At 48.2% G+C, this 17102-nt stretch overlaps 4 protein-coding genes across 4 annotated transcripts; 2 read left to right on the top strand and 2 right to left on the bottom strand.

Annotated features, from left to right (window-relative positions):
* Window positions 1-4902: 4902 nt before the first annotated feature.
* Window positions 4903-5418, top strand: FPOAC1_013148 (uncharacterized protein; the record flags this gene model as incomplete). Its single annotated transcript, XM_044857490.1, has 1 exon — window positions 4903-5418. The coding sequence occupies one exon, from the start codon at window positions 4903-4905 to the stop codon at window positions 5416-5418; it is 516 nt and encodes a 171-aa protein (XP_044701673.1).
* A 512-nt stretch (window positions 5419-5930) lies between these two features.
* Window positions 5931-6337, bottom strand: FPOAC1_013147 (uncharacterized protein; the record flags this gene model as incomplete). Its single annotated transcript, XM_044857489.1, has 2 exons — window positions 5931-6078; window positions 6132-6337. 2 exons carry the CDS (start codon window positions 6335-6337, stop codon window positions 5931-5933), a joined length of 354 nt encoding a protein of 117 aa, XP_044701672.1.
* A 5130-nt stretch (window positions 6338-11467) lies between these two features.
* FPOAC1_013146 (uncharacterized protein) lies at window positions 11468-11909 on the top strand (the record flags this gene model as incomplete). Its single annotated transcript, XM_044857488.1, has 3 exons — window positions 11468-11648; window positions 11712-11797; window positions 11868-11909. 3 exons carry the CDS (start codon window positions 11468-11470, stop codon window positions 11907-11909), a joined length of 309 nt encoding a protein of 102 aa, XP_044701671.1.
* A 3221-nt stretch (window positions 11910-15130) lies between these two features.
* On the bottom strand, window positions 15131-16634 carry FPOAC1_013145 (uncharacterized protein; the record flags this gene model as incomplete). Its single annotated transcript, XM_044857487.1, has 3 exons — window positions 15131-15872; window positions 16034-16476; window positions 16524-16634. The coding sequence occupies 3 exons, from the start codon at window positions 16632-16634 to the stop codon at window positions 15131-15133; spliced, it is 1296 nt and encodes a 431-aa protein (XP_044701670.1).
* Window positions 16635-17102: the final 468 nt, after the last annotated feature.

Below are 17102 nucleotides of genomic sequence, written 5' to 3'. Positions count from 1 at the left end.
AGAGTCATATAACGTATATGATAAGCGAGTGAGCCACTATTGTTAGATTTTACCAACTAGGGTCGTGTATCCACTTTACGCGCGCCACCCCTTTTCGCGCACCAACCGAGATAACTTCAAAGTAGCGTAAATCCCTCACCTTGCATCATCACTATCAGATGAACTACTTTTCAACCCAAAAACATGCCAGAGGCTAATCAAGAGGGTAGAATCCTTCTTGCGCTTCAGGCCCTTCAAAATGACCCAAAACTAAGTGCCCAACGCGCTGCAAAGATATATGAAGTCAATCCCCGTACATTACAACGGCGCCGACGTGGCATTCGATCACGACGCGATATTATACCAAATTCGCGGAAGCTGTCTGATTTAGAAGAGGTCTTGAGTCGATAAGTGTCAGATATTCAGGTGAATTGTTGTTGTTGCTGCTGCTACTTGAGGTGTAAAGCAAGCTCTACATGTCTTTTCTGTGCTATGTGGAATCAACTAGAAGCTGCTTGCTAAGCCTGTGGCAATAGGTGGCAACTGTCATCTTTGATGACAATAGCCTTTTCAAGCTACTTCCATGAGCTTCCTTTTGACACTATTCAACAATACGTATTATTGAAGAAATGGCCAATCGACTCCTTACTGATCACGATGCATCACCAGTCAGTGATCGGAAATAATTCAGGGATGGACATCTTACGAACGGGAATCGAATCGATAGATTCATTCGATGCCAAGTCTTACGAATATCGAATCGAATTTCTTGGCGTTCGATTCGATGCGAATCGAATGTGGTGTTTCTCATTCGACATACGAATCAAACACGGCACATTTTATTCGCTATCGAATCGAACGGGCCCAAGCGTTCGATCGAAAATCGATCGATTCGGTCGAACGAGTGACGCGGCTCGTTTTAGCGTCACTTCTTGAACCCGTCAACCGGCCCCTGGCGGTACCTGACGCGACCGAGCGTGATTTGTCGTCTTGAAGGCCCAGGGTCCGTGTAGGTGCTAAGATGTGTTAGTGTATACCGGTACATCTAAACCCCCGAGATTTACAGGTCAGAATAGGTATCGTGCAACTGCAGTAATCATGCTTGGCCGCAACCCACAAACGACTACTTTCTAAAATATCAAAAGTAATTTATTGAATGGGACCATTTCCCAATTTCCACGAGGACTATGTCAAGCGTGGGCGAGGTTGAAAAGCGAATCCTCGTGGCCATGAAATGCTGTTTAGGGGTTACTTGCGTAGCTGTGGAAGAATACGTGAGTACCCTGGTATCTTTCTAGCACATTGGTATAGGGTAGGCCCGTCTTGCAATTACTCCCCCATGAACATCCATCTAAACACATGCTGGTTTTCTGTAGATTGGAAGTAATGCAAACAAAAACTGCTCCATTTAGACATCTCCCTCAAGAGCTTTCTATCGGCGTCAGTGTTCTCACGCTCAGAAGACCATTTCGACCTTGAAGTCTCACATGTCTGTTGCACCTTCAACCTGTATTGGTCGACTAACTGTCCAGACCCAACATAGTTATTCCCCGCTTTGGTCACAGGAACTTGCGGCCAAACCCAGCCAGCCCCTAGGTGGATGTACTAGCGACTTCATAATCCTCCCGCAGCTGCGACCACTTACAGCATTAAAATTACGCCCTCACCGCTACACCTCACGTGGCAACACGACGAGCTCCGGCCAGCTCAAACGAGCTCAAGAGCCCATTCAGAGGCGACGCCAGGATGGAACGAGACGGGCCAGCGCGGAAGGAAAGTTCCAGTTGTGTGCCTCGGTGGTCTGTGCACGACGACATGAGCCAATAGGGGCACTTTGAAACCAGATGACCAGGGACCATACCAGACTGGGCTGTCAGAGTCTGCCAACTTGAGTGACAAGACCTTCGATTTCATTGGTTGCTAACGCAGGTGTATATAGCACCTGGAGAACCGTCGAGCACCAGTGATTGAGCCAAGAGGCGTCTTCGCGTGGGTAGTCGGACATGGTGCGCGAGGTCATTATTCTCTCTGTTGTCTTCAACCCGGCGAAGAAGTGGCGCCTTCTCGATCAACTGTGGTCTCGAGTGCCTTTTCGTAAGGCTAAGAGTTGGCGATTAGAGTACGAAGCCAAGCTCAGAGAGATCTGGGAGAGTTACAGGGAACGCGATGTTGACTGCGAAGTCTTCGCTACGTCTGACGAGGCCTCAATGGATTACATTGAGCGGAGACTTGCTAGGAGTGTAGCTGGGCCGCCATGCGCCCAGGGTTCGTCCTTGGCAGCGTCCAGTGGCCGCAAGAGCACCCGGAAGACGAAACACACGACAGCGGGAGCGACTGCTGATGACGAATATGCTCGGTACTGTGCTGAGGATGTTGTCAACAGTCACCACTACAGGAGTAGACCGATTGACTGGTGGAAAATCAACAGGAATCGGTACCCGCGGCTGTCTCTGATGGCGATTGATATGCTCACCATCCCATCGTCGTCTGCGGAGAGCGAGAGGACGTTTAGCAGTGCAGGGCGTATGACGGCACCATTGAGAAGCCGGCTGAGGAGGGAGATAGTAGCGATGGCTCAGTGCATTCGATCGTGGAGTAAAGCTGGAATCTACACGCCTTCACTGCCGCTGGTTAGCCTCAGTGATGATCAATGGGTTGACGCACTTGCGTCGCTGAAGGGGACGAGTGACATTTAATCTGCCTATTACCTGTCTTGCACAATTGAAAATGTTCTGCGACGCCTCATCTACAGCTGTGATGTTCTCTAAAACCCCTCTGCATCTCTTACCCTTCGTACGTCGGGGTATGAAGTCATGAATGCCTGATGATGATGACAACGATCCATTTGGCCCTAGGTCCTATTGGTGTTTCGGTCTCCGCCGGGATTAGGTCTACGTTCGATCGGGTTCGAATCGAATTCGATCGAATCTCGGCATTCGATAGATATCGAATCTGCGGAGGACACATTCGATTCGATGCGAATCTACAGGACAAGAATTTCTTGGCGTTCGATTCGATGCGAATCTACGGGAGGCACATTCGATTCGATTCGAATCAACGGGGGTCACATTCGAATCGAACGCCAAGGCTTGGCGTTCGATTCGATAGATTCGTAAGATGTCCCTGCCTGCACAAAGCTCTCGTTTGCTATCTGCGATACGATTATAAATATCTTGCTGCGTTGCAATAGTGTTCGAATTCTGGCGGATATAAGTCCTGATATCCTTTGGCGCTACTCCTGCATTCGTAAGGCGGCTGACTGTCGACTTGTCTGCATCGGAGAGCTGCCGATGGACTGGATGGGCCGATTTGTGCCAGCTTGGCTCGTGGTTGTGTAAATGAAACCGGCTGTCCGGACGATGCCTTAAAGACCAAGTCGCCTTATCTAGGGATTCCTTTGCGATAATTGAGAACCGGCAATTGGTTCCTCGCGTAGTAGTCTTACGCTGGCGATCTTTTGACACGCTAGGCGGACGACACCATCGATCGCATGCGTAGGTGATAATCTGCCTGCCGCTAGTTGATCGTGAAGATCTTCCAGTTATGAACGCGTATCCTCTCGGTGCTGCCCACTTGTTGATAGCGGCGAGCAGAGCCTCTCGTGAATCGTATGTACCCTCTGGCGGGAGCACATCATCAGGAAACGTCGCTTGGGCCATGATGAAGCCCGCACCTGGGGACTACAGTTGTGACGAGCAAAAGCAGTAATGGGTGCAGCCCGTGAAAACCGCGACAGTGGAGTTTGGGCGAAATTGAGGGCTGACATAATCCGCACGCCTACGCGTTCAGGAGTGGAGGCGCGCCTAGGCGTGTCCCTATGGGGCCCCCCCTGTCAGCAGGCTAGGGGCACAGCCCCCTGACTAAGCATTCATCATTTATGGGATGTTGGGGGAGCGATTTTCAGGGGCTAAGCATCTTTATCTTGACCTCTGTATCATTTTATTAATTAACTTAAATGGATCAATTTCCGGATGACTGCTTACCTCCTGAGCATACATATGCATCTCGAGATGATCTATTCCAAGCGATCAATCGCTGGGCAGCACCACGAGGCTATGCTTTTGTTACCGGAAGGTCCAACAAAGGCAAGTCTGGGAGACTTACAGTTTACTTCACTTGCGATCGTGCCCGTCGGCCTCCAAGCGACTCAAGAAGCCGTATTCGAGCAACCTGCACTCGAAGCACCCTCTGCCCCTTCTCTATCACCGCAAAGGAGTTACCCGATGCATCTGGCTGGGTTGTACGACATCGATCGGATAGTCAATATGCTACACATAACCACACGCCAAGCACCCATCCCACTGCTCATCCTGTTCTTCGAAGGCTCTCGAAGGACGATAAATCAACAATCAGCAATCTTACAAAGGCTGGAATCAGCTCAAAAGAGATTAGAACCTATATTCGACAACATTCAAATTCCATTGCAACTCAGAAGGATATCTCCAACAGCCAAGGTTGGAAATCGATCGACTGATCGACTTGATCGATTCGATTGATCGATTCGATTTCGATTTCGATCAATCGATCCAGCTGGTCAATCGATATCGATCGATTAATTAGAAACCCTAGTCGATCGATATCGTATCGATCAAACCTCTAGTCGATCGTTGAGGAAAACTGCTCGATCGGTGAGGAAAACTGCTCGATCGGTGTCATATCGATCAAACCTCTAATCGATCTATACGATCGCCGATTGCCAACTTATATGTAAAGTGTCCCGGGTAGCTTGCCAACCAGCCGGCGTCATACGCGACAAATCCGCCTCCCGACGCGTCCACCCCGGCAAGCCGTCAGGGGCCCGACCAGCCTTAACCTTACGCGACGCGTGCTAGTCAGGACATAACCAGCGAAAATGAGCGGTTTGAATCCTTCGTCTTCCAATCTAACCTCCTTTACACTATTTGCCAGGCTGCTCCCGCCACCATGGACTCGTTTGATGAGGGCATAGAGACGGCTTCTACTACGCCGCCACCCTCCGAGCCGTCGACTATTTCAGCCTCGATGACATATGCAACCATAAAATTTCCGGACTACGATGTTTGGACGGCTGATAAATTCAGGCGATTCCCTGGGTTTACGATAGGCCACGACCCTTCTCGAGAGCGGACATGGTGGTGGCATTTCGGATTCAGAATGAAGGGTAATAGGCCACGGACTCGCAAGATAGTATGGGTCTGCGAGAGATGCTTCCTCCGGAACAAACCGAGGACCACGGATTATGTATTCATTGCTTCGACAGGCGGAGGTATTGTCCGACATCTGAGAAAGGAGCACGACATCGTGGTTTGTATTATCCCTCCCCATCCCGTGCCCATGTCATTGGACGAAAGGGCTGCTAACATATCAGCCACCCTCACAACACGCAAGACCCGTGGCCGGAAGTGGAGGTACAGATCGGAACATACTCGATATGCTTCGCGCCGATCCAACGAATCCTAGTGATCAGACCCTTCTCGGCAATCTGCATATGATATTCAACCCGAAAATGAATCAACTACTCCTGCTCGACTGGCTCACATACCATAACCTTCCCTTCAATCTCGTGAACTCGGAGCGCTTCAGGCGGCTGCTTCTCTATAACAACCCATCTCTCCAGGAAGGGCAGATACCAACTGGCAAGACGCTTGTAACTCTACTCATGGACGAGTACAGTCGTGCTCTTGGCCCAGTTCACGAGCTGCTTCGAAGAGCGAGAAGTATGATTCATTTTACGTTTGATGGCTGGACTTCCCGACAAAACACATCGTTTCTTGGTATCAACGCCCACTTTATCGACCAGGATTGGAAACAGTGGAAGATTCTTTTGGCTTTGCCAGCCCTCAAAAAGCGTCATACGGGAACAGCGCTTGCAGATGAAGTTGCGGACACAATCTATTCGTTCGATATGCAAGACAAGCAAGTCTTTCGAGTAGTGCTTATTGCTTGAGGTGATAAACTGACGCTGTTAACTACTATTGGGCTTCAGACTCGGTTATTGTACGCTTGATAACGCTGCGAACAACGGCACGGCGATGGAAGCACTTGCCGCAGAGTTCGATTTCGACAGCAATGAGCGTCGCATTCGCTGTGCCCCTCATTTTCTGGACCTGACCACCAAGGCTATGATGTACGGTAGTAAACGAGATGATTTCAACCAGGCAGGGACATCTTACGAATCTATCGAATCGAACGCATCTCCCGCAGATTCGTATCGAATCGAATGTGCCTCCCGTAGATTCGCATCGAATCGAACGCCAAGAAATTCTTGTCCTGTAGATTCGCATCGAATCGAATGTGCAGGCTGGCGATCCATTCCACGTCCACCGTCCACGTATCCACGGCGTGGAAATGGATGGTCCGTGCATCCATTTCCATCCATTCAATGGAGCTGGCCGTTACATAATCCATCCATCCACGCCAGGGTTCCGTGGAATGGATAGGTGGAAATGGAAGCAGGGGGATGGACTGGTAGGGGGTTCCCTAGCCTAGTCCCTAAAATACCCTGTAATTCAGGGTAGACCAACTTGGCCATGGTCGGTAGAGATCTCAAGTACCTATATACCAGGCATTTTCACATACAAATTAAGGTATTTTTAAACAGAACATAACAGCTATTGGGTCGTGGACATTTCACATTTCGCGTCATGGTGCCGCGTTCGAGCATCTCCATGCAAGTGCATTCTTGCAACTGCATTCTGTACCGCGTAGAATGGCTGAGAGCCCAATTATCAGCTCTATGGTGCTCGAGCCGCCAGACCAAGAGGATAAGAAGAACTCGTGGGACCTCTTCCCTTGGAAAGACTTCCCTGGCTACACGCAATCCCAACGCTGTGCGTCTACATCGTCGTGGATATGGCAATTCGGCTACGATATCGAGAAGAGCGATGACGATACAAAGCGGCGATGGGTTTGCAAGGTCTGTGTTGACAGTCGCAGGCCAAACCCTCATTCGGCGGCCTCGAGCGGTACGCAGAACGCGGAGATTCATCTCTGGAATGACCACAAGGTCTGTGACCCTTCCGGAAGACGGAAGCCGCCTAGCAAAGCAAAGGAGAAGACACCATCGAGGAATATCGCCGAGATGATGAAGTTGAATACCCGTGACGCGCGAGAGCAGCAGATCGCAAACCAGATCATTGGCCGTTTTGATCGGCTAGACTTCCAGCGTTTGGTAGTCTCGTGGATCATCAACAGCAACTCTTCTTTCCGACAAAGTGAAGATCCATACCTCCGCGCCGCTTTCGAATATCTTAATCCACTCGTGAAGACAACCGAAGCGCATATTACCCACAATACCGTCCGCAGGCGTATTCTTCAGGTGTACGAGGAAAACAAGGCTGAGATCAAGCGAGTATTAGCGACAGCTCCAGGCTTACTTCATATTGCGTTCGATGGTTGGAGGTCGAATAATCGCCACGCTTTGTATGGAATCTGTTGCTACTTTCTCAATACCCTTGGCCAGCCAGGAAAGCTTGTGCTTGGCCTTCCTGAACTTGTCGATCGCCATTTTGGTGACAATATCGCCACCCACGTGGTCGAGGTCCTTCGAAGCTACGGCATAACCCACAAGGTAGGATATTTCACACTCGATAACGCCAGCAATAACGACACTGCGATGGAAGAAATTGGGAAGGCGCTCGGTTTCGAGGGTAAAACTCGGCGATTGCGCTGCTTTGGCCATATCCTCAATCTCGCCGTTAAAGCACTTCTTTTTGGCCATAATTCCGAGGCCTTCGAGGACGATATCCAAGGGAACGAGGCCCTTGACGCGAAGTCCCACGAGCTATGGAGACGGAAAGGACCAGTTGGGAAACTTCATAACCTCATCTTCTGGATCCACCGCTCGGACTCGCTTACCAATCTCCTCCGGTCTCTTCAGCTTACCGTGTACAGCAAGTCTGACGATCCGGTGGTTCGAGCGAAAAAACCTCTTGATGTTATCATTGATGTGGTTACCCGTTGGCTTTCCACTCTTTATATGATTCGGCGTGCCCTTCTCCTAAAGGACTTCCTCGAGGACCTTTGGTATGAGCAGAAGAGCGAGTGGGAGGGGTTGGTATTGAGGGGAAAGAAGTCAAGCAACGAGATGCCGCTCTGCCTCAGGGACGAGAACAAACTCGAGGAGAAGGACTGGGCTATTATCTCCTTATTTAACGAGGTCCTTCAACACTTCGAGCACGTCTTGATTACTCTCGAAGGCGACGGTCAGCAGCGCAAGCGGAAGGAAGGATACATTGGGGCATATGGGTGCCCGTGGGATACCCTGCTTGGCTATGAATATCTTCTTGGCAAAATGGAGGTATATAAGGCTGCTGCCCATCGATATCCCGATCCCGAGCACTTCAAGGTTAACATTAACCTCTGTTGGAAAAAGCTTGACAAGTACTACTCGCGGCTTGACGAGACGCCAGTTTATTATGCCGCCATTGCACTTCATCCAGCGTATCGTTGGGGATATTTCGAGGACGTGTGGGCAGACCGTCTAGACTGGATCCAAACTGCAAAGTCCCTTGTAGAAGAACTATACCGGTCTCACTACGAGCCGCGAATTATCTCTCGAGATCGAGAACGCGGCGAGCCGGTCACGAAGAAACGGCGCATATATCGGAATCCCTTTGACGAGTATCGTGAAGAATCTCGTCAGGCGCCGACTCTATTACAACCACCTTCATCGATGACTACCTTGTTACAAGCCGAGGACGCGGCTAGCAGTTCTACACATGCTGTTGGCGACGAATACAGCGATTGGTTCCGTGACGTCCACAAGTCCGACCAGAATATCCTAGATCCTATTAGCTATTGGTATGAGAGACGGGAAGAGTATCCACGTCTGTCACAGATGGCTCTCGATGTGCTCTCTGTCCTTCCTATGTCTGCCGATGTTGAGAGGCTCTTCTCAACGTGTGGTCGAATGGTTCGTGACGATCGTGCCAGGCTGGACGCTAGTACGATCGGGATGACACAGACGGTGAGGTCATGGCATTGCGGAGGCTATATTAAGAGCACTGAGAAGCTTCTTGAGGATTTAAAGGTGCCAGGGACTGATGTGTTAGCTGAAATGAGCTTTGCGGAGGCCCGGGAGGCAACAGGTGGGAGGATCACGTGTACTGTCCCTTTATAGCGTCCACGCATTTCCATTTCCACGTCCATCCATTCCACAGGCCCACTCTTAGCGTCCATTTCCATCCATTCCATCTACGGTGGGCCTACATGGACGCCCATCCATTCTACAAGAGGCTGCGTGGATGGAAATGGAATGGACCGCCAGCCTGTTGGTGACGGCGTAGGTGACTGTTGCGGTCACGGTCTTGGTCTTGGGGGGAGGTGGATAGTAGTGGTCGTTGTTGGGGTTGGGGCTGGCGAAGACCAGAGGAATTGAGATGAGAGGAGCGATGTAGGTTGGAAACTTCATATTGGCGGCTGGAGCGAAGGTATGATGAAAATGTGTTGATGTTCTTGATAGAGTGGTCAGGAGAGTTGAGCCAGTGGTTGAGCCTGAGTGAGTCTCGGAATGAGGAGATCACCAGTCTTATTTATACAAATCATCTACATTCAGATCGTCCACTTCTCAACATCCAACCTCAATCCCGCTCGGACGAATATTGAAAGGCGCTCTTGTTGAGTTGCTCAACATTTTCATCGTCACCGGCCAATCACAATAATCATCTTCAGCCATAACTTATAAGCTCGTATCTGCCGGTAAGCTTGTGTTTATGCAGCCATGAACAAGTATTTAATCCATACCACGAAATCAACATATGGATCCATATCCATTCCATATCCACGCCACGGAGCCGGGAACATAAAAAAAGTGTCCAAGCGCACTTGCCACGACCTACTAACCCCACGAGACTTCGCCGAGGAAAAGGACGATGCGATCTAGGACACAGCGATATTTGGATATATCATGGGCTTTTTGCCAAATGAGGATTGACACGAAGGTAGGATAATTATAAGCTAGGGCCCTATGAGGTTCGTTCTCCCGGGCGTAATAAACTCTCTCTCTCTCTCACGGCATATCATGGGCATCCTACAAGGATTGTTTTTCAGCTTGCGCCATGCATATTTCAACGCTGACCTTGACTCAGAAAAGCATGCGACGTCCCTTTTTGTCATCTTCACAAGGAAAAATGCCCCTCAAAGCAGAAAAAAGAGTGGCGGTTACAATTGCCTCCACCATTCCATCATATCTGACCCTCTGAATGTTCCAATTACAATGCTGCCAAGTCACACGGAACTTTCAGCTTTCAACTGTCATGTATGTTTCGGCTTTTCAAGAAGAACTACCTATTGAAAACAGGATGTCCATGCACGTGATGAATGCAACGCTAAGGCCTGGATTCCACGGGCCCACTCTTAGCGTCTATTTCCATCCATTCTACGAGAAGCTGCGTGGATGGAAATGGAATGTGTTGAGACAGTGTGGCTAAGGTGGTCCGATCTGCTGGTGGCTAGGATGTGGATACTATGCAAGGAGCTGTGCTCCTCTCAGACACATGTAACTTAGAACTAACAACAACACAATCAACCCCTTTTTGTTTCACCAGAATGGACCGCCAGCCTGTCCACAACAAACTGTTTTCAGACTGTAGGAATATGTCATAACCCAGAAAACCCCCCAGCTCCGTGACTCTCGATCTTTAGGCATCTAAACTAAAATTGAACTGGAACCCTAGTGGTGAATTGTGCTGCCTTAGTCATTTAGAGATCACCCTATCGGCCCATCACATCCCAACCTTGATGGAAGAGCCAGCTGATGACCCTCGAGAATAAAGTCATCGGGAGACTATCAATTCTCATAATGAGACCTTCGGCTGCATGTGGCCATTGGCTTAGGTACGAAGAGATGAACCAGCATTAACTTAAAATGGCATGCCAGCCTCACCGGTCGAACGGAAGCGTATCCGTGTGCGAGAATGTCTCCTTTCAATTTTCTTGAGAACAGAGCAGCCCCATCATGATTCGTTTAAATATCATTGTTGGTTGCATGGCTGCGCTGGGCATTGATGAAAAGGGAAGCGGCTGCATATTTTCAACCCTTACAGATAACAAAGCAACAGGCCTCAGACATTCCTGAATTGTGATGTGTGAGCCTTGGAAGCCATCAGTTCCGTCTTTGATTGGACGCCACTTGGCTGGCACCTGTCCTGACCGGACGCCAAGAATCAATAGCGGGGAGCTGAACTTATTGCTTTAACAATGCAGGAACCCCGCAGTATTGTCGTATTGAAAGATTTGAGCTAGCCTCAGAAAACTAAGAGCAGCGTGTTCACTGTGTGGTGTTCTCAGACTTTGGATTGTAATTTTAACCACAAGCGCCAATATGCATGACGAGTCACCTCCAGTCACCCTCTGATAGACCTAAGAACATTTATAAATACTGCCTCTACCTCCTCTTTTATCTTTCTGTTCTCTTCATTCTTATTACCTCCTTTCAGTATCTTGCAACCCCTCTAATCTCATTCAATTATATTTTACTATCCCGAAACAGTAAATCTACCTCTCTAAAATGAAGTTCCTCCCAGTTCTCGCTATCTTCTTCGCCAGCGTCCTCGCTACTCCTCCTGGTTATGGTGGTGGCGGCGGCGGCAGCGGCAGCAATTTTGATGCCTGCCCTGGAGCTCTCTATAGCCAGACTCAGTGCTGTAGTGCTGGTGTTGGTGATATTGTTGATGTTGACTGTTCCAACCGTAAGTAATAACTAACAATTATCTTTTATTCGAATATCAGAAAAAGGCTAATTACTGAAACAGCTACTATTACTCCTACAAGCATCAATAGCTTCAAGGCCAATTGTGCCAGTATTGGCAAGCGTGCCCGTTGCTGTACTATCCCTATTGTAAGTTAACCTTTCTCTATAAAAACCTAATGTTAGCAAGGGATAGGTATTTACTAAAATACTCTTAAAGCTTGGACTGGGTGTTCTCTGCCAGAGCCCTGATAGCACTTAAACGCTGGAACAACAAGTTACTCAACCATTATGCCCTGTGGCTTAGTGGTTAGCTGCAACCGTAACATGTTACGACTCCAGTTGTTACGTCACGTGTACCCCACCGTATTTCTCCTTCTTAGAGCTTAATGTTCGAAAACTTCCAATTAGTGCTAAGACCCAGCAACTAACTTAGCACTAATTGCTTGACAACTTCCCTAATCCCATACATTCAAGGATAGGAGACATTTATTAGCATTTTTTTTTTTATAACTTGGCTTCCTAGCTATCAATATACTGTCTTTACTTCAACAAGCCTTACCTGCAGTATTAACTACTAAGAGAGCAGGCTTGCAAACAAATAAATCAAATCCAAATCTATTCAAATCAAATCAAATCAAATGGGCCATAATGTTATCCAAATCAAATCAAATCGCGATGTCCAGATTTATTTGGATATCTGGCTATTTGGATAAGCCCCACTTCTGTGATCTGGCCCAATCACTGCCAGTCATTATGCCCCTGCCCGCGTCGCGTAAGGTTACACAAAATTCTGGTTTCTGTCAGATATTAAGGTGTATTGTTATTTCTTCATCCTCTCGAAATCGAAGGACTATTGAGACCTTATATCTTCGGCTGGTTCCTTCTAGGACTTGAGTCCTAGAAAGTCCTAGATGAAAGTCCTAGATGAAAGTCCTAGATGAAAATCCTATGATCTAAGTTTAGGATTTCAAACTTTAATCCTAAACTTTAATCCTAAAGCTGAGGGTGAACCCTCCAACATTCAACAGTTGTGATGTGGCGTTCGTGCTGTCCGTGAAACTATTCACGACAGTTATCCTTGGCCGTGAAAGAGCTTATCCGAGGAGTAAAGAGAACATAAACTTATATATCTGTCTGCTAACGGTGGGCGTCTAAGAGCCATAAGTGTGCCACGGGTTGTAGCCATCAGTGAGGTCGCTTACTACTCAGCCGGTGGCGGATAGCTTCACGGCGTAACAAGGCCATCGTGACACGTCACTTTTCTGGTGTATACGATAAAACCAATATCTGATTAGCTAACACTACCAACTTGACCAATTATATGAAGCGCTTTATTGTTGTACAACTATACAACAGTTGTACTCATATAACAACACTACAATACGCATGTATGGAGCTGTCACCTGGAGTTCGGGAGACCATCAAGTCTAGCATATTACCGAGTGCCTGCTTCCATCTGAGCCTTCGACCTCTGAGTTTAGGGTGAGATCTAAAATACAGTACCTTCCAGCCATCTGGGACACTTAAATTACCAAACGCGTGCAGTACTTGAGCGGCATCAGGTAGCATTCCACCACGCCCTAGGAGGCGAGGGCGAATATGGATGTCGAAAATGAATAGTCCGTATCGGCGCCTCTGTATTGCAGCATCAATCCTAAAACCAAGCAAGGTTACCTGCCGCCGCTACCTGGATCCAAAAACGTCCGACCATACTAACGAGAAAGCGTCCGAATATAGTCTACCAATTTCGCTGTGTGTTCCAACTGTCCAAGGCGCCCTTATCGCCCGGTAAAGGCTTATATAGCCGATACTGGCTGTATCCTGAATTTTGTTGACATCTGGATACAGTATACTTTCGTCAGTTTTTACGCCATTTCGGCGTTCAAACTCGAGCCCTTAGATTCTCTAAATTCTCTATGGGCATTATGCGCGTTGTATCTGATCAGATCCACAATTCCGGCATTCATTACTAACAAAAAGCGATTCTTTCACTGACACCTTGCTCTGGCCTACGCAGTCTAGGTAAAAGAAGATAAAAAATTATAGAAAACATAAACAAAGAATTGACTGCCTCTCATTCGTCCATACCCTTTTCTTTTTTTATCATGCATCGATGCATACCTCGAAATTGCCGTCATCCCTATCACTATCGCGTGATGGTTGATGGGAGTTCAAATGGGTTCGCTGCTGTATCCGCCGCGCAACTATGGTAGAGAAATGTTACCGTAACGGACACTAATAAAATAGTTGAACGAAAGTAGTCATATACATCTCGTTCGATCTGAGCAACAATCCCTACCATCAGTCGTCAGTACAAGCACGGCGACTTGCCCGGCCACGAAAAATGTCAGATAAAAGAAATGATAGGATTCCATGGCAAGAGCATAGTCGAAGGAGGCGCGGTTCTAACTCCCCTTGTGTAGCTTGTAGCAGTCTTCCGCGGTTGAGAGAAGCATTAGGACAGGTACCCGGAAATAGAGACAAAAGGAGGTAGGTACTCGAGATCAGGTTGCTATGAGTGCAATGTCTCTATGTAACTCGGACAATTGCTGGTACTACTTTCGCACGCAAAATTATCTAGTAAATAGAAGTACCGATAGAATACGATTTCTGATTGGGTCAGTTTTTTCTTACCAACGCACTGATTAGCCGCAGTCCTACATCTCCTTGTACTTAGTGTCAGTCAGCACTCTCCATGGGATAAAAGATATGAGTTGTTAGTTGTGGCCTTGAAATCTTAAGCTGTAATTGTCTACCGGAATTTGATTCGATAGATTCGATACATGTCTATGCCTACCCTGGCGAAGGTTGAAAATCAGAAAATAAACGTTATCGGCAGGATGCTAAGAAGTCCTGGTAATCATCCAGCGCCTGGTCCCGTCGTCCGTCTCGCCCGTCAAGGAACGTGAAGATTCCATCTTCATTTCGACAAATACTGAAGCGGGTGCATTTATCGTCGCATTTGATCGAGAAGTCGCCTACTACGATAGCTCGCAGGGAGGCAATGCCCCCAGCGCCGAATGCCCACTCAACGAAAGCACAGAACCTATCCTGGAGCTCATATCTTGCGCATTTGACAGTCACATGAGGCCACAACGCTCTGAGGTCGGCTCCACTATAACTCCCGCTCCACCTTTTCATCCTGTCCTCCGATTCTACGGAATCTTTCCAGACCCAGTTCCATTCCCAGGAGCTTCTCATACCATCTCCGGTACGGATATGGATGATCCTCAAGCAGTCTTTTTCAGCAAAGGGAAGAAGTGTGCGTCTCTATAGAGTAGTCAGCAAGTAACATCCAGGGCGCAATCACTGACGGCGGTGTCGCAGAAGACCCTCAAGGCTTACAAGACATGTCGGCTCATTAATCAGACCAAGGCATTCAACATCCAACAGGTTCAGGACGTTAGCCCTGGGTTTCATCTCATAATAGTGCAATAACCGCTGTAGGATAATATTCTGTCGTTGCGGGGACGAGGCCTCTTACTGGCGAACCGAACCTTGTTGTTCTCCAAAGGCAGACCTTATTAGTTCTGTTCTATCGCCCCAGAGCGGATCGAGAATGCAACTCTTCAAGGTAGCACGGTGTTTCAGAACGCTTGCCCAGAAATCTCGGGTGGGAATCCATGATGTAAGCCATGGGTGACGAAGAAATATGTGGAGCTTCTCTAATCCGCCGAAAGACCCCAAGAGGTCCGTAATGGCCTTCTGCTCTTCGGATCGGTCGTTGCACTCGTAGACGCAAATTTCGAACGTTTTTAGCTTCAGCGTGATACTTGACTCAGTCAAATTCTCCACAAGTTTGGTCCATCCACTACAATAGTGCAGCTTGAGCGATACCAGTGAACGGATGTCTAGTGCAGAAGCAAATGCGGGTCCAATCGGGGCGTAAGAGATAGACAGTTCCTGCAACTTTAGGAAAATAGGTGATGGAGGATACAGAGGCGTACCCAGAATTTGCGTCAACAATGGACATTCATTCCATTGCTCAGTGGATGGAAACCAGTCACCATGCCGGTCATCCCAAGCTACGAAGTCAAGCTCGAGCTTTATCAGGTTTGTCCGATTGTTCTTAATGGCGCTGGATAGGGTATCGATGTCCTCGCGGCGTGGGCCTCTCCAGCGAAAGGATTTAAGGTTTTTGAAATTATCCAGATGGATGGTAGATCCTTGATTGTAAGGGTGGGGGCACCATGTAATTGTGCTGTCGTCATCGATTAAGCAACTACGATCGGTCGTGAGAGATATGTTCTCGACTGAATCCTGCCGCAAAGTGATGATCCCGCTCGGCCCTAGGATTGTTTCTGGGATGCAGGTCCCTAAGTCCCAACTTAGGGACGTTCGTTAGGATTTCTTTTCGGATTGGTGGGTTTCTGCCGGACGCACCTGAAGCTTCGGAGTTGTCTATGAGAGAGTCCATTGACAACAATCCCGCTGGCAAAACTGAGGTGGTCGAAATCTCGAGAGTGCGTGCCCCAATCTACTCCATCGAGACAGTCTAGTTCGTCATCCTTTGAATCGCCATCATCCAGATCGTATAAGTCATCGTCATCCAAATCGTATACCAGCAGATCTGCCTTGCGGGGTCCGTTGAAATGAGGACATTGATAAACCCCCAAACAGCCTTCTAGATTGTTTCGGAAATGCAGGTGTTTGATGTATTTGGAAGATACCGGGGACAAATTGAGTAGTGGTAAGCCGTGGAGGCCTGTATAGTGTGAGATTTCTTTGGGTCTAATCTCGACGGACTGCCAAAAGATTGGTAGACAAACGCTCCGGATTCTTTTCGAGACTTCAGTCGCTGATTTAAGGTCTCTGATCGAGGTGACCTGGGCTCTGTATTAGTGAGACCTTACTAGATAACCTTCTGTCCCACTCGTTCCGGTGACGATGCATTAACAAAAGGGTAAGAATTGGGGGAGTACCCAACATTTTCCATAATGATTCGTAGAATCTCGTTTGGCAGTTGCGAGATCATGTCTGACATCTTCTTTTCGGTTCAGATAAGGCTCCTCGCGTCTTTTGGCAGCTCAAGCAATGAACAGGAATCTGGCTCTGTGTTGGGCCGGTTTTCAAAGCCAGAATGCGCTGTGTCGATCTAGGGTGGCTGGCGGCGTGGTGATATAATGCAGCTGATATACATACACGACCATTCTCGAAGCGATTGAGGTGATAATGGGGTACGACTTGCTTCATATTTCCATTCACTTGTCTTTTTGTTCCATATTCCGTCCATATTCAGTTGGTTTTTTTGCCGACTAGCCAAGAAATGTCTACAGTATGATCCGTCTGGTGTGAAATCGGTCTATACATCTGCTTCAGGCCTAGGCGTCTGCCATATATGGACGAATGATACCTTGCTTCGACTTCCCTAAGAATGAAGTGCCCCCTTTAAGCAAAACGAGTCAAGTACAGGCCACCTCCCCTAAGACCGATGTTAAGATCTGTGGCCGTG

Source organism: Fusarium poae (assembly GCF_019609905.1).
Source record: "Fusarium poae strain DAOMC 252244 chromosome Unknown contig_1, whole genome shotgun sequence".
NCBI classification, from domain to species: domain Eukaryota; kingdom Fungi; phylum Ascomycota; class Sordariomycetes; order Hypocreales; family Nectriaceae; genus Fusarium; species Fusarium poae.
This window is presented reverse-complemented; position numbering and strand designations above follow the sequence as displayed.